The following is an 18394-nucleotide window of genomic DNA, read 5'->3' as shown; positions in this document are numbered from 1 at the left end:
CTTTAGTTTAAAAGTGTGTAGATTTGGCTCATTGTGCCAAATCTGGAAATATTTTGAACATTTTTGAAATATATCTTGATTTCAAATTCATGGAATTTGAAGCTTTGATAACAGTTGTCACCTCCCAGAACGGTCCAAATTGTGCAGTATTTCAGAATTTATAGTGACAGAAATATCTGAAAGTTTTCAAAAATTAAAATAGATTGGAAATACAGTGGTAACTTGGATTGCGAGTAACTCGGTCTGTGAGTGTTTTGCAATACGAGCAAAAATTTTTAATAAATTTTAACTTGATAAACGAGCGAGGTCTTGCAATAAGAGTACAGTCAGTCCTCGTATAACACGTGTTTACACTACCCGAATTCGATCATACACGATTTATAAATAGGCAAACGATATCTTATATAACACGAACCGAATTTGCTTATGCACGATTCGCCTTTGTGCTTACAAGAAATGGCAGTCGAACACAGAATCACCCCAACCAAAAAGCAACACGATAGGAATGAAGAGAAGATTCTGAAAATGTATTTATGTTTTTTATATCAGTGAAGGGGAAACACATTTCACCATAATAACGTAAAAACCAACACAATTCCAGCTATCAGTATAATTGCAAATGCAATTAGATCGAGTTTACTACCAGTTTATAACAGATTCCACTAGCAGGAATGCAACTGGAAATTATTTTTATTGTTTTATGGTAGTAACCCCTAGAAATGTGCATTTAGTAAAATGTGAGGTGTTAATAGTGTATCTCTGCCTTTACTGAGTTGTTTATTCAGTTGCTACACGCGTGCAGCTTTGTTTATGTGTATCAAGCGTGCCTCCTCATTTTGTAATAGTTGAGCGATGAATCTGTTTAACGACAATGCAATGTCATATTTCTGTGAAGTCCTCAAAAGGAGGCAAAAGCAAGTGTCATTGGATAGGTTCCTTGTTAAAGTCACACAAAAAGAAAAAGTCAACAGATAGCAGTGATTCCGTTAGTGACAGTGAAAGTCGTCCTACCCAATAATTAATAAATTCGATTGCTTTATGTACATTAAATTTAAATATTAAACATATAAAAAGGTATGTATTTTGTATTAATCATTTTTACAGTATATGAATATTTTTGAGTTTTGGAACAAATCATCTGGGTTTCCATTATTTCTTATGGGGAAATTTGCTTTGATATACGAGTGCTTTGGATTATGAGCACATTTCCGAAACAAATTATGCTCGCAAACCAAGGTACCACCACTGTATATAATTTTATTTGTAATATACTTTCACACTACAATACCATTCAGTTTTTCTTACTACACATTACTTTTGAAAATAACTGAATCCCAAATAATTGAATGATCCTTTCTTAAGAGTAGTGATAGCTGACATAATTAAAAACATGAATCTGCCAATTAATTTGTGAACACTTGTACCCATAGATGTTAGGGGGTCTGTCTCAATAGATCTTACTTTTCAAATTTCCCTACAAGGTAAGAGAGGAACAAAAGTCAAATTAATAGGCAAGTTGTTTTAGGTTCCCTAAGAAATGTTTCTTTTTATTTTTATGTCTATTTCCTGCTATACTCATTTATATCTTATTTCCAGCAGCCTTTCTCATAAATAAGTAGACATACAACAACAAACTTAATTGGCCACATAGTGTTAAGCTTATCTGAAGTTTACACATTACAGCAACCCCCCCCCCCCAAAAAAAAAAAAAAAAAACACAAAACTGTAAAATATAGTAAAACCTCTGTTTAATGGATTATGTAGGGTACAGTCCCCTCTAAATCCCATTGTATGTAAACTCAGAAGAAATGCATATGATAGATGAACTTTTGTTATATTATATTATAAACTTTTGGTTCTAATGTTGCCCAATCAATATCAAATAAAATACAATGCTGTTGTGTACTGACCTTAATCAGCTGTTGGTCTGATTAGACACTGTGTTCAGCCTATGAAACTTTTCTAATTTTCATATTTGTTATTTTTAATAATTTTCATAGGCTATATGCAGTGTCTAACCAGATTAACAGCTGATTAAGGTTACGCAACTACAGGCTGCATCTTATTTGATATCGATCAGACTACATTAGAACTAAAAAGTTTTTATAATATAACAAGCTTGTTTTACATTGATTGGACTTCGTTAGAACAAAATACTTTGTAATCAAGTTTGAATAGCAAAGCTTAATAAACGGTACTCACCTTAGATAATCTACAGTTGTTACATGAGGTAGGATGGATGAATAATTTTGGAGTTTAAGAGGTTTTGAATAATTTAGAATTAAAATGAGTTAATTAGTAAGGATACGGAATTAAAAATTAAAAACTGAATTAAAATATGCTCAAGGAAGTAGAAGTGCACAACTCCGTCCTTGGTTGTCATTGAAGAATTAATTGATTAAAACTCTAAAATATATGAAACCGGAAGCCAAAAGTCATAACGACTGACTTTCATTTTTTAACGTCTTCAGTTGGCAATACTAGAGTGAGGAGAGAACGTGTGTTTTAAAGAACTTCTATGTTCCCGTGATGCTCTTTGTGACATGTGGGAATCTTAGGTGCGTGAGATTCCAGACCGGGGAAAGGTTGGAGGGTAGTTTCGCATTTATGACATTTAATTTGGTGTGATGGCGGAACCATTCTATAATAAGGGCTTCGTATTGAAAAATTTTGTAACTAGATTTTAATTTTATGATGGTAATGGCTGAATCAACTAAAGGGGTGTGTGGTTGTGGGCATGTACGTGTAGTGCGAGCTCGGTACTGGATTGCCCTGTTTTGAAACTGTTGTAATGGTAATAAGCCCGTGTGTTAGAGGTTTTTGTGGAACCATATTTGGTAGTGGTGCTTCCGATGTAGCAGGCATTGCAATTTTGCTGACATTTGATTAAATATACAATATTATTCATGTCATTATTGGGTATTTATATGTTTCTTTGTATGTATTAAATAGTGACCCAAGTTTGTTATATTAGCATTAGTAGAGGCATTTGATGCAAGAAAGCAAGCTTATGCAGCATCAGCCAAAAAAAAAAAAAAAAAACCCACTTCCACTTCACCCCTCTGTTCGTTTCAAATACCTGTCCAGCTGAGCCTTAAACTTATTTAGGCTATCAACCTCCACCACAAGGGATGGAAGTCTGTTCCACCAACCAACCACCCGCTGGCTAAAGGCAAATTTCCTCACGTCTATCCTACATCTGTCTTTCCTCAATTTGAATTTATGCCCTCTCAGGTGATTTTTCTGAGCTAGAGGAAGAAAGACTACTGTGATAAGGGGGAATGATGTGCGTGCTCCCTTTTGTGTTGTGTTTGGGTAAGTTATTGGTGTTATTTTTGGCCACGGAAATAATGTGTTGGATTAATTGGAACGGGTATTTCCTGGACATGAACGTTTTTGTAAGATATTGTAGTTCAACAGATAAGTCATCTTGTGAAGAGCTGTATTTAATAGCGTTGTGAATTTGGTTATAAAGAACAGCTTTTTTTTTTTGTACTAAGTGGGTGGTGTGATTCATTATTTTTAGGAAAAATACACACACAGGTGTGTTAGTACAAAAAAAGCTGTTCTTTATAACCAAATTCACAACGCTATTAAATACAGCTCTTCACAAGCTGACTTATCTGTTGAACTACAATATCTTACAAAAAAGTTCATGTCCAGGAAATACCCGTTCCAATTAATCTAACACATTATCGCCAAAAAATAACACCAATAATTTACCCAAATACAACACAAAAGGGAGCACGCACATCATTCTCCCTTATCACAGTAGTCTCGCCAGACAATTCCACCAAGTGTTCGCAGGCACTGACATTACACTTATATTTTCCTCATATAACAAACTTGGGTCACTATTTAATACATACAAAGAAACATATAAATACCCAATAAATGACATGAATAATATTGTATATTTAATCAAATGTCAGCAAAATTGCAATGCCTGCTACATCGGAAGCACCACTACCAAATATGGTTCCACAAAAACCTCTAACACACGGGCTTATTACCATTACAACAGTTTCAAAACAGGGCAATCCAGTACCGAGCTCGCACTACACGTACATGCCCACAACCACACACCCCTTTAGTTGATTCAGCCATTACCATCATAAAATTAAAATCTAGTTACAAAATTTTTCAATACAAAGCCCTTATTATGGAATGGTTCCGCCATCACACCAAATTAAATGTCATAAATGCGAAACTACCCTCCAACCTTTCCCCGGTCTGGATTCTCACACACCTGAGATTCTCGCAAGTCACAAAGAGCATCACGGGAACATAGAAGTTCTTTAAAACACACGTTCACACCTCACTCTAGTATTGCCAACTGAAGATGTCAAAAAACGAAAGTCAGTCGTTATGAATTTTGGCTTCACCGGTTTCATATATTTTAGTTTTTAATCAATTAATTCTTCAATGACAACCAGGGACGGAGTTGTGCACTTCTACTTCCTTGAGCATATTTTAATTCCATTTTTAATTTTTAATTCCGTATCCTTACTAATTAACTCATTTAAACTCTAAATTATTCAAAACCTCTTAAACCCCAAAATTATTCATCCATCCTACCTCATGTAACAATTGCAGATTATCTAAGGTGAGTACCGTTTATTAAGCTTTGCTATTCGAATTTGAGTCCAATCATATCGGTACTTTAAGAAATCCTATAACTTATCTAATAATACTTTGTAATATAATAAGTATATATATTATATGTACCTACCTATAATTGTTCAGTTTACACTTTTTTTTATCATACTTTTCTGAACAGTACTAGAGCTCCAACACAAGCTGAATTTAATGAAATTTATATGCACAGTAATTGTTTATAAATAAAGCTCTAATTATAGTTTATTAAAAATGGCTGATAAAAGGAAAGGTGTGTGGTTTAAAGAAATATAGCAGAAAGGTCCATCGTATTAGAAGTTAAGAGAAGAGTTATTAATGTGAGTAGGTTGTCAACGTAATTATAATAATTATTAGCACTGTCATGTATTTTATGTGGTCTGCAAAAGTATTGTAGGGATTTTATATTTCGATATTTTTAAATTACATGATAACTGCTATTTAAACTGTGTGTTGCCACTGATGAGTTAATCAAGAGACACTCTCCATTGAAAGCTACTTATAGCCTTGTATTTGCAGCACTTTTATTTTTTATTTTCTTAATTGAGGTTATTCATTTGAATAAACAATAATAAAAGTAATTGCATTTATTATTATTTTATGAGTTCTTTACTTATTTTTATTTTTTATATTATTTTTTAAGTTACGTCAATTTTTATCCTGTTGCACTTACTTTCTTAATTTTCCTTTTAACTCTTTCTAAAGCACTAGAGAAATCCATTACCCACCATTGGTACATTATCTTTAAACTTTACAATTTGATTAATTATTGACAATATGAATTAGTGATGGCAGCTTGTGTTACCCATTTGTGGAAAATTTTCATGGAAAAGTTTGAAGAGGTGGCTCAAACTGGTGCTTGCTTCATTTCTCAAGTTTTCTAAGCAAGCCTCTGTTATGAACTACTTTCCAGTGTTTGCAGTTATCAGTTTTTGCTCTGATCACTTGCTGTATAAGATAGTAGATGGCTCTCTTTATCTAACTACTCAGCTAATGCTGGAATGCCCTAAGGTTCTATTCTTTCATCCAGTGTTTTTCCTCATGTATAATAATGATCATTTCCTATTTACTGAAAATCCTATCCATAGTTTTTTCAGTGATAGTTCACTTTATTCCACTCTCTAATTTATCAAGCTCTACTGACAGGTACATGTATTTTTACTGAAGATATCTGTAGTAAAGGAGATATCTGCAACTTTACTGGAAATAACTCTGACTTCTAATATTTTCTTAGCTCAAGGGCGCCTCCGTAGCCAGGTGGGAAGGAGCAGCAGTGCGTAGAACACGCTTCTTGATTAGACCGGGGGTTCGAGCCCGTCACCACCAAATACGGAGGATGCGGAAAGGTCAGGGAATGACCACCGCATATCCCGGAGCAATATGGCCTTAGTTGCTAATGCTCCTAAAAACCAAATAACAAACAACAAACAATTCTTAGCTCAAGCATATCATAAGTGTTCTGCATTCTCCATATTTTTGAAGAAAGGTAATGCTCTTGGCATTACTTTTTTCTTCAGCATATTTCTGCCCGTCTGTAAATCTTAAATTGGCCTCACCATGGAATTATTGTTTCCATATTAGAAAAAACTCATGGAATTTGTCCTTAAAAGAGTAATCATGTTAATTAATAAATTAACTCTTGAAGATCAGTCCACTCCCTGTTACACCTATATACTTATTTCAACTAAAAATGTACCTTTCAAGGTTGTATTGCGAGAATCAATTTGTCCCACCTGGAATGAAGAAGGTACTGATTCTATGCAGTCATCAACTCTGGTTTTGCATTGGACTTATATCATTTAGTTGACCATCCTTCCTTATTCCAGGGGAATTTAGTCTCATAATTCTAACTTGAAAAGCTTGTTTTTTGTTGGAGTAGGAGTATTGTTGTTGGAGTATTTTTTGTTGTAATGTACCTCCTCCAACAAAAGATGACCCTTTCAGGGTTGGAGTAACAGATGGATGGATGGATGGACGGACACATATTTAAAAATCAGACAGATGTATTTTATTGGGGTGTATCCTAATTACTCTTTATCTTTCCAGTTTTTACTGCCCTCAACAAGGCATGGTGTGTGAACCATTTTTCGTGTTTTATATGTGATCAGAAAATGAGCCAGAAGTGAGTTTAATTTTGATGTTTTATTTTTGATACTATAATTTTTAAATAATAATAATAATTAGCTTATTGTATCCCAGTGTTTCAATATTTATGACATAAAACTGGTGTTTCTCTTAAATTACTGTAGTAGCGATTCTGCTATAGAAATTTTCTTAACCTTCGACTTCTAACAGTCCCCTTTTTGAGTGAATCAGAATATGTGATAATCTGCAATTGTGTTAAATTCTGCAACTCCCTTAGTTGCAGAACGTAACACAACTAAGGGAGTTGCAGAATTGAACACAACTTTCCTTCATTTCAAACTGTTTTGCTTTTTTAATTATTTATGAGTAACAAGTTCCTCAAATGTTTTCCTCTGCAGTAAAGGGAAGACTCCTCCCAGATCTCCATTACCCTTGCACTTCCCTGTTACTTTCAGAATCTGGATTCACAACTAGGATTGCAATAGTTGTGGATTTTGTATATCGGTCTCCAGTTTCTGCTACTTCAGCACATCTGGGAACATCATCCTCCCAGTCCATTCCATCTTCCACAAGCCAGGGAATTTCAGCTGGCACAGAAATCTCAACTCCTCTACCACAGCAGATAGGAGTTTGTTCCAACAATTGAGGTGTTGAATTTAAGGTTTTGAATGGATTGAGCATGCTCAATGCTGATGGCATTCTTCCTGTTGCCCAGAAATTCCTCAATCAGATCACCTTGCAAGTGCCTAGTCTCCAGGCAGAACTGAAGTATTTCCTGGTAAGGGTCTCACTAATCTCATTGCTCTTCTCTGTACCAGTTCCAACAGATCCACATCTTTAATAAAATGAGGCCTCCAGACCTGTGTGCAGTGCTCAAGATGTTGCAGACCATTGCCTTATACAATGGGATAATCACCTCCTTTACCTGATAATAAAATTCCTGTATATCATTAACAGAATTCTATGAGCTGTCCTGGTAGCCTGTCTGAACTGTCAGAGAACTTCATATCTGACTGCACAATTACCTCAGAGCTTTTTTTATTCTTCACTACCCTGGTGTGTTGCCACACATTTTGTATGTTCATCTGGAATTACTGCTCTCCATATGAAGAACCTTGCATTTGTCAATGTTAAACTTCAGTTGCCATGTCTCAGCCCATCTACCTAATTTGTCTATATCTTGTTACAGCAGTATATCTTCAATACTGCAGTTAACCACCCTGCCAACCTTCATATCAACTCCAGACTTAGACATTTAGCTGATATATCTCCATTAGTATCATTAATAAATATAGAAAACAACAACAATGAGCCCAGCACTGAAACATGGGGATCTCTGTTAATAAAATTAGTCCAAGTAAAGTAGTGCCGTTTGATTTTTTCTCTCTCTCTCTCTCTCTCTCTCTCTCTCTCTCTCTCTCTCTCTCTCTCTCTCTCCTTGCATTACTTCTTTAGCCATTATTTTCCATAGAACAGAAGTCCCTCGACACCCCCCCCTTGTGAATTGGGGATACTTTTGCACACCTCTGGTCCATGGGGACCTCCCCCAAATCAAAAGATGCTCTCTCATAATCATGGCTAAAGGTTTGCTTACCTCTTTTGCTGCCTCCTGTAATATAATTGGATAGATCCCAGCCACACCACATGCCTTTTTTACATTTAGTTTCAGCAATTTTTCCTCCACTTTTCTCTCAGTTATTACAAAATCATTTAGTTCCCTGTTACAATTTGACACACTTTTGGCATTCGTGTCCTAAAAAAAAACTCATATGTGAATATATGATGCAAAATACCTATTCAATTTTTAAGCAACCTGAGCTGGACCATCAACAGTTAAACCATTTATACCCAGTGGACCAATGTAATATATCCCCTTCTAGTGTTTACATAAGTAAAGAAGTTGCTGCTTTTCTTTTGCATTCTTTGCCAGAGACTTCTCATAATCTGCCTTAACTTGTCTAACCTCCTTTGTAACTTGATTGCAGACTAGTTTGTATCTATTGTAGGCATTTGTAACATCTGATAATTTATATGCATTTTGCTTTGCTGCCATGAGTCTTATCAGTTCATCTGACATCCATTTAAGTCTAAGCTTTGAACAGTATCTGTTAGTTGCTATAAAAACCTAATAGATTCTACAGTTGTGTCCCTGAATGCTTCCCACCTAGAATTTACTGTTGATAACTTCTTCAATTGGTTCCACTGCATAGAGTTTAAACTTTCTGAGATCATTTTGGTCACCTTTATGAAAGAAAAAGCCCTTCTCTTTAGAGTATTTACATCTTTATTATTATGAGCTATATGGTGCAAGGAAGCCTGAGGCTTATGCTGCACCAGCCAAAAAAATTCCCAAGTTACCCTGAGAGAGAGAGAGAGAGAGAGAGAGAGAGAGAGAGAGAGAGAGAGAGAGAGAGAGAGAGAGAGAGAGAGAGAGAGAGAGAGAGAGAGAGAGAGAGAGAGAGAGAGAGAGAAGAATGATATCCAGCTCAGGACCCTGGGTGTGCCAAGCCCATACTCACCAGATGTTGAGCCCCTGGGGTTTAAGTAAATTCCACACTAGTACACTTCAAACTAGTGGATATTTTATCAGTAGATTCTTAATGCATGAAGAGTCGCTGCTAATAAACAGATCAAGTTTATTGCTTTCTCTTCTTGCTTCTCTAACATGCTGGTGTGTGGAAAACAATCATCAAATAGATCCATAAAGTTCTTGTTACTCTGAGGGGTGGTTTCCAATACCTGGAGTGTTGAAATCTCCATTAGAAGACATTCATTTACTGGTCTACCTATATGTCTGTACAGTTGTTTCTTATACTTATCACAATCATTTGCCCAATAACACATTCTTACTCTCTTTTTTGTTTTCCCAGTGCTTATGACATATCAAACTGACGCAGCATTGCACTGGTCACCCAAGTTCACTGGATGCACTGCCTAAGAGCATAGCCCCTGCCCCCTCCTGTTCTGTGTGTCCTTTACGTACACATTGCACTCTCCATATTCAAATTCTCAATTCCATATGTCTGTGTGACACCATGTCTCTGATATCCCAACAACATGTGCATTTGATGACTTGAACAGTAAATTTTAAATTTAAATATATATAAACTTAACCTTTCTGATTTGAGAAAAATGTTTAGGAATAGGTATAAAAACAGCTGCATGTTTAGGAATAGGTATAAAAACAGCTGCAATCTTGCTAGAAATGGGAAGTGGGGTTAAAGCATCAAGCTTAGTAAAATCTGGCAGTTAGTTATATGCCATATTAGCATCTAATCTGTTCATGCTGTAACAGCAAATTTGCAACAACTTAGGTTGTATCAGCTATTAGTGGTCCTGTAGATACTGGATTATCAGACTATAGAGTAGTGTGATGGGTTGTCATTTTAACCTGTCACCATTTGGTTAGTCTGCATTTTGAGCAGTTTGGTATCAATATGCATTTTGGCAATGATAGTGTGTTTGATCTCTTAGCACCTTGACACTCTTGGAGTATTTTTCTGCCATTATTTCACATGTACTAGAATTTTGAGTTTGGTAATTTGTCTCTCATGAGTATCATCACTCATTGACTTGAAGAATTTTGGAATTAATGATCTGTGAATAGAACATAAGCTGCTACCATTACTCATTCTTCTGATTATTAGCAGCATCTTCTTTATTACAGAGTGTGGTAAAGAAGGAGGAAAGAAGGACTGGAGGAATTTCTGAGTCCCCTTCAATTGAAGCTGTAGCTAACTGATCTCAGGCAGAGGGAGTAGGGTTTTTCCCATGATTTATTCCAGGTTTTTCACCCTAAATAACATGAAAATTGGCCCATGGACACTCACTTGCATAGACATAATACGCAGTGGCACAATATGGTCTAAGTCACTGATGCACCTAAAACTCTGCTAAACAACAACAACAGTTATCCATATGGGATTTGGGAGGGGGAAGTGACATCCAGAAATTTTTTTACTAATTCTTTGATCATGTGGAGCAGTTATCTTCTGCACATGAGGTGCAAAAAAGTGTGTGAAGTAATTGTATGTGTCATTGTCAGAGAAGGCTGTTTGCTGTGGGAATCAGCACCTTTTTTGTAACTTGGAATATCCAATAGGAAATACTTAGGAAAAAACGCATAGGAAAAAGCTCTTCTTCATTAGCACTAGTTACCTTTCAGAATCTTAATTCATACATGGCTGATCTATTTTCATAAGATTTGGCAGTTAAGGTTACACTGCTATCCTGGTGGTGATATCGATATTTAGTTTTTTAGGCAAACTTTTATATACATTTAAATTAGTTTACTTTATGATTAAGTGAATAAATATTACTGAAAATGGAAATTAATGTGGATATGTTGTTGTTTTAGGACAAAATTCTTTGAGTTTGATCTAAAACCAGTGTGCAAAAAATGCTATGATCGATTTCCAGGAGAACTGAAGAAGCGACTGAAGAAAGCTTATGAAGCTTCACCTAAAAAGACCATCACATAAGTGTAATTGAGTAAACTTAACTCACAAAGTGTTACTTAACAATGGTTGATGACATCTCTGGCAAAATATTTTTATAGTACCTGTTCAATTAACTTGATGCCATTGCATTTATGATGGTGTTTCTTGAATAGAAGTCATTTTGACCTTTATTCTGATTATATTTTATGTAAACTGAATTTCCAATTAATATGCCAACCCAGCAATTTTGCTGCTACAATTTCATTGTACATTTGTCTTTCTCTCAGCATTGTTTACTTGAAAGTGAGTCATCATGCAAGGAAATATTATATGTACACATTCATATTTAATAATCATAAAACTACTTTTATAAAGCATATTTTAATTAAAGGCTTCTTTTAAATATGAAAGTGGTATTTTTTAGTGAATGCTGGGAAACAATACATATACCATTTTAGTGTTTAAAAATATCTAATAAACAGGTACCTGCTTGTTTGTTTTTATAAAGGATATGAGTAATTTCTACATCTAATTTATGGAGAGGTTGAACTTATTATAAAAGTCCATGTAAATAATAAATTTTCATGTATAAACTATTTTACTAAGAAGTGATTTTGAAGATGTTTGTAGAGACTTTTATTATACTCACTCATCAAAATGAAATCAAATTGTGTTTTCGAGCATTAATCTACTAGCTACTGTTCTGGTAATTTTGTTAAAGAGATTTGATGTTTATAGTTACGCATCATCATGTAGCCAAATCTCTCTACTTTATATGTTATTGCTATATTTATGTATAAAACTGCAGACGAGTATGCATATGCAAATTCTTATTTCTAGTTTGGTATTTTTTGAATTTTGACGATTGAATTTATATAATTTCTTGTACAGCCTTTTTTTATTTTAAGTAGATAGCTTAATAATTTCCTTTGGTTTGCCGTTTTGTTTTTATAGTTATGGAATTGTTTATTGTGTAATTTTTTAATAGTAGCCCTGGTGTTATTGTACTGAGGGTAAGGTGCATTAAAACTACTGAAAATTACACCTAAGGTGGTGTAATTTTCAATAGTTTTAATGTATTTTTGGTAAGGTGATTGTTATTATGCCTCCTTTTAATTTTATTTTACATTTGTTGTAACTAACAAAAATAAGCATGCAGTCAGTGGGACACAAATCTGTGAATTTTTTTTAACAGATCTTTGTTTTAAACACTTTCATATATCACCTTAACTGCCCTCCTTTCCAGTAGCTTATGGAAAAATCAACTTAACTAAACAAGATTTTTGAGCTGGAAAAATTGGTTGTTTTCAAAGACGGTTTTGGGAATTTTGCTGATGTCAGGAGGGCAGTGTCAACTTTCAACTGAATAAGCTTGGCATTAAGCAGTAAAATTTTGAATGCTAGTAGCAGAGATTATGAATTTATGCTGCCCGGCCTCTAATACTTTCATGTGGTTGTTTGCCAATTTTATTATTTCTTATTATAGTTACTGATAGTATTCTTAGAGGGTGTACGTGGTCAATTACTTTTAGTTAGTTACTCAATAGCAGAAAGTACAATAATTTTTGTAACTATATACCTGTATAGATTAATGTTTGGTAGCTGGTGCAGAGTTTCTCAACCTTTCTGGGGGCAGTCTGCCAAAACCTAAAATTAATTTTTGTTGTTCACCTCTGATTTTTATCAGATCAGACAAAATACTGTTTGAACAAAGAATTAATGTTGACACTGTCAAAAATTTATATACACGTTTCATTTATTCTACACAATAATAAAATAAATTTTAAAAAGCAAAAATAGCTTTTTATATATATATATATATATATATATATATATATATATATATATACAGGCATACCTCGATTAACGAATAGGATGCGTTCCACGAAATTACTTCGTTAAGCGAAACTTCGTTTTCAGAGGTAAAAATACTATGGCCAGAATAGGGATACGTTCCTACTTAAAGAAAATGAAAAGCTTTTTTTCGAACAAAGAAAAGTTTTATTAAATAAACAGTCAACTTACATACAAAGTGAAATCACATTTTAAAATATGAGGTTAAAGTTGATTGTTTATGCTTTTTTCTCTTTCATTTAACAATTGCCTATACGGAGTTATTGCATTTAACACTGATCGCTTAACTATAACACTTCTTCCTAAATCAGGATCATTTTCACTAAAAAAATTTAAAACGTTTACAATGTCATTTAAGCACCTTTTTAAATCTTTGGTTGTTAACACTTTTTCAGCAGGAACTTCTTTAACTTCGCCTTCATTATCTTTGTCTTCGTTGCTAACAAGGTTTTCTAAATCTTCCACTGAAAAACCATCATCTTCTGCATTCAATAAATTTCTAACATCCTCTTCATCGACATTTTCGAAACCTATTGATTGAGCCATCTGGATAACTTCATTTCTAATTTCTTGGATGTTATTTTCTTCTTCTAGTACAACTTCTGGCCATATTTTGCGCCAAACTCCATTTAAACATTTCTTAGTGACTTCTTTCCAAGAACTATCAATGTTTTCAATTGCGTTTTTAATGGTGTAGTTTTTCCAAAAAGTTTTAACTGTCATTTCCTCTTTATCCTCTAGTTCAGGTAAATTGCTTAAAATTCGACGCAGATAATAAGCTTTAAATGATGCTATTACTCCCTGATCCAATGGTTGAATCAGGAAAGTTGTGTTTGCTGGAAGAAACACAACTTTGACAAGAATGCATGTGTCCAACGTGTTAAGATCAGTAGGATGTCCCGGAGCATTGTCTAACAACAAAAGAGCTTTTTCTTCAAAGTTGTTTTTTTTTTGACAATACCGTTTTACTCCAGGACAAAAGTGGTTAACAAACCAACCAGTAAATAACTCCTTGGTAACCCACGCTTTTCTATTTGCTTTCCATATTACAGGTAAATTCATTTTTATGTTACCTTTTAACGCCCTCGGATTTTCTGAATGGTAAACTAATAACAATTTTAATTTATAATCGCCAGAGGCATTTGATCCAAAGAGTAACGTTAAACGGCCTTTGGCTGCTTTGAACCCAGCAGCTGATTTTTCTTCAATAGAAATGAAGCTCTTTGTTGGTAGCCGTTTCCAGAACAAACCGCTTTCGTCAACACTGAACACCAAATTTGGTGGAAATTTTTCACGTTCAATTATTTCCTTTAGTTTTTCTGGAAACTTATTTGCAGCTTCTCCTGTTAATTTTACACTATGAATCCTGGCCCGTTTTTTTAAATTTCTCGAACCAACCACGAGAAGCCCTAAAGGTTTCCGTAATTTCTTCAGTTTGTTTAGATTTCAGGTGATTAAACAAAAATAATGCTTTTTCTTGAATCACCATTTGACTTAAAGGCATATGACGTTGTGACATATCATCTATCCACAAACTTAACATTTTCTTCATTTTTTCTAAAATTGGATTCCTTAAGCGAGTTGATTTTGCCGCTGTAACATCTGTACAATTCTAAGCAGACTGTTTTATTTTTTCTGATTGACTTAGTATGGTTGTTAAAGTTGATTGCGCTAATCCTAAAGAATGTGCCACATCGGATTTTCTTTCGCCGCTTTCAACACGTCGTACGATATTTAGTTTAGTTTCCAAAGAAATTGCTTTTCTTTTCTTTGATTCTGACATTTTAATTAACTAAAACAAAAATATTTCTATTAAAATTTACAAAATCTACATTATGTAATGCTACAAAGAACCTACGTCGATTATTGCAATGCGCCACACTGAAACGACGTCAAATCATGTAAACAACAACTAAATTATGCGATTGACGCGCAAAACTGTTATAACAGACACGCCCGCAGCTCGGGAATACGTAACGAGTCGCCGTCAGTCACCAATCGAATGATTGTCGGGCGTTGGTCTTAAATTGGAATATTTTTTTATGTTAAATGGGGCTTGAAATTGCCGACTTCGTTATATCGAGGCTTCGTTATCAGAGGTAACGTTAACTGAGGTATGCCTGTATATATATTTTTTTTTTTTTTTTTTTTTTGAAGAAGAAGAAAGTAATCCTACTTAAATTTGAAATTTTTACTTGCATGAGTATTTTAATTCTGGCCCTTTTGCTTAGCATTAGAAAGCAAGCTTCATTTTCTCCATAAGACAGTGGAAACAAGCCCCCCAATCCCTTAATGTATGGTGAGGAGGGAGAATCATTGCAGTGCTTCACTCCACATAGGATTTTTTGATTGCTTTGGGGATTTTTGGCCCATCTAGTTTAGTGCCTATTATTATTAGTAATGACCATATGGTGCTAGGAAGCCTAAGGCTGTACCAGTCAAAAAAAAGAAAAAAAAAATAGAGTAAAATAATAAAAAATTAATAAAAGTAAAAGAAATAGACAACCTATGCATTTCTTTCTACCTGTAGGTCAACTATTCAGCTGATCTTTGAATTTCCCCAAACTGTCAGCCTCAACCACCCATGTAGGTAACTTATTCCAGTAATTTATAACTCGCTGACTAAAATAAAACTTCTTGCAATCCAGTCTAAGAATCTCCCCCTGTAACTTGAATTTATGGCCCCTGTGAAAATGTCGTCCTCATTCATTTTACTTTTGCTTCACAGAGCCTTAAACATCTCAATCAAGTCTCCTCTAAGGTACCTAGTTTTCAAGCTGTACAACCCACATATTCAGTCTTTCCTTGTAGGGACGCCTTTTTGCCAATTTACAGACGAGTGACCTGTCTTTGGACCCTTTCAAGAAGCCCGATGTCTTTTTTTACGTGCGGTCTCCACACTTGAACATAGTATTCTAAGCGTGGTCTAACAATAGCCTTGTATAATGGGATTATGACATCCTTATCTCTACTAGAAAATGTTCGATAAATCATCAATAGGACACCATGGGCCTTGCAAGCTGTCTACAATGCTCAGAATTCATGTGGTCTTTGTGTATTATATCTGTGTTAGTGTGTCTAATTCATTAACTGATTTGCATGCAGTTTGGACTGAAAAATGAAACCATATATGCTCGAGTTTGGTTAACTACAACTTCAATTAAAGATGGCTTTAAGAATTTCTGTGTGACTAAGGTTTAGTACAAGGCACTTATTACCAACCTCAGTTGAGAACCTTTTTTGCAATTGATTTTCTGTTTTTTATATATTCATCAATTAAAATGTGTGAAAGATTCCATGTATCACTTCTGATTTTTATTATTAGAGTAAATGAGAATAATCCATTTTGGGTTTTGATTTGTAAAATTTTGCTATATATATATATATATATATAGCTTTGACTTTTTAAAGTAGTTCAGCAGGAATTTGATAAGTTAGATGAAGTTTGAAATAGATTTTAAAGTTTTGCATAATCTTTGAAGGGTATGTTTTGTCTCTAGACTAAACTGTTTTCTATCTGCATTTTGAAGTGTAGAAACCATCAGCAGATGGTCTTCCAGTTGTGACACATTTTATTATTCAACAAAATGTGGTTCTAATATTTCTGTAGATTCCCTCTTTGTATATTTTGTGTATCTAATAGTTGACTGTAGTTATTCATATCACTTTTCTGTTTACATATCTGGATTTTAACCATTTTTCACAATAAATGATTCTTAAAATAAAAAAAAAAAATCTGTTCTTTTTGAAACAAGATTGTAGAATTGGATGAGTGAATTTCACTGAAGGTGTGTTTATGACTAAGCAGTGGTACTATATTAAACACAAACTAGTTTGAAATGGGGAGAGAACTGGATCTACAAACCCATAAATGTATAAGAACAGTACAAGTTACCACTGTAAATACTATTACATTAAAGTTAACGGAAGACCTTTAGCTCTCGTTGTTAAGAAAACATGTTCTTGTGCCAATTAAACCCAAGGACGTAGCATCTTGCTTCTAAATTGGTGTTGTGCCAATTTTTTTTTATAAAGATGAGCCTGGGAGGGAAAAATGGAACATTGCTCTTAAGTATTGAAGGGTTTCTTTTCCTATGCCATTTTTAATGTATTGTCTGCTAGATCCCTCTTTCTGTGAAAGTGTGCCTTATATATTAAGATGCCTTGTTTTTGTTTTAATGTGCACACCAAATATTTAACTGTGCCAAGTAGTTTTTTTTTTTTTAGTTCAAAAATTACTATTTTAGTAGTGAGTATTATCTCAATAGTGTCACGATATTTATAATACAGTTTGTCATTTCATCTGTAAGCAAGAAATTAATGTAACAGTATAAGATTTAAAGAAATTTTATACTGAAATGAAAGTAAGCAGATTTATTTTACTGGGTGGAAATGAACAATAAAAGGAAACTAATACTTTGCATTTTATTTTATTTTTTTTTTTTTTTTAGCTTTGGATGTGATGAGTGCATTTTTTATTGGTGAGTTGGAAGGAATTTTGTAAGTACTGGTTCTAATTTTGAAATAATTTGCATTAACTTTCATGTATTCATACGTATAAATAATAACCACCACCAATTCCTTATACTTATTCTTTCATCACTTTTATGATTGTCAGTTACCAACATTCTATTTTCAGGGAGAAGAGGAATAAGATTATAATGGGGACCACAAAACAGCAGAGATTGCCTCTTCTTCTTTTTATGTCACTTCAAACATCCCTTTTTATTTCTTTTTAGCTTTTATAGCCTCAAGTCTCTATGGAACACTTTTTTTTTTTTTTTTTTAATTCTATTTTCTGCCATTCGGCTTTTTTTTTTTTTTTTTTTTGTAGTATCTCCTCACATGCATCCAACAAACCAGTTCATTCCCAGAGGTTCTCCATAGGATTAATGTCAGCACTCTGGGCTGGCCAGTCCAACTTTTGTCCTCAGACTAGTCCATTACAATGCAAGCAATATGACATCGAGTGTTGTCCTACTGGTACAGGTAAAGGTATTAGCCTTCCCCAACATTCTGCCACAGTGTAGGTAATGCATTATTGTCCAGATCTCAGCATTCATGGTTTTGTCCAAAACAGCCAGTGGTCCTAGGACAAACCATGAAAAGCAGCCCAACTGTTTTTCACGGTTCCTCTGCCAAACTTCATTGTTGGTCAATACAGTCTGGCACATGCCTTTCTCAGGGCATCCACTACACACAGGCACGACCATCAGATTGGTAGACCATGTACTGTTTCATCACTCCAAAGCATGGCTTTCTGTTGGCATAGAGCACAAGAATGGCAGGCCTTATGCCAGGCTAGATGCATCTGGCATTAGTGGATGGCTACACAACTGTGGTAACCCATACCATGCAGCATCCTATTTGTACTGGTGCTG

The 18394-nt window shown here is 34.4% G+C and overlaps 1 protein-coding gene across 5 annotated transcripts in view; it reads left to right on the top strand.

Moving 5' to 3' along the window:
• The window catches only part of stck (LIM zinc finger domain containing stck), a 144709-nt gene extending 133217 nt beyond the window's left edge, over nucleotides 1-11492 (top strand). For all 5 annotated transcript variants that reach the window (XM_090386567.1, XM_090386558.1, XM_090386572.1 and 2 more), the window contains exons 9-10: nucleotides 6682-6757; nucleotides 11078-11492. In XM_090386567.1, the coding sequence (XP_090242693.1) occupies nucleotides 6682-6757; nucleotides 11078-11201 (200 nt within the window). In that variant the 3' untranslated portion in view covers nucleotides 11202-11492. The remainder of the gene's footprint in view (nucleotides 1-6681; nucleotides 6758-11077) is intronic.
• The last annotated feature ends 6902 nt before the right edge of the window (nucleotides 11493-18394 follow it).

This window comes from Mastigoproctus giganteus, chromosome 1 (assembly GCF_048544385.1).
Source record: "Mastigoproctus giganteus isolate SK-2022 chromosome 1, ASM4854438v1, whole genome shotgun sequence".
Lineage (NCBI taxonomy): Eukaryota > Metazoa > Arthropoda > Arachnida > Uropygi > Thelyphonidae > Mastigoproctus > Mastigoproctus giganteus.
Note: the sequence above shows the minus strand (reverse complement) of the source record. Positions and strands in the feature narration are given on the sequence as shown.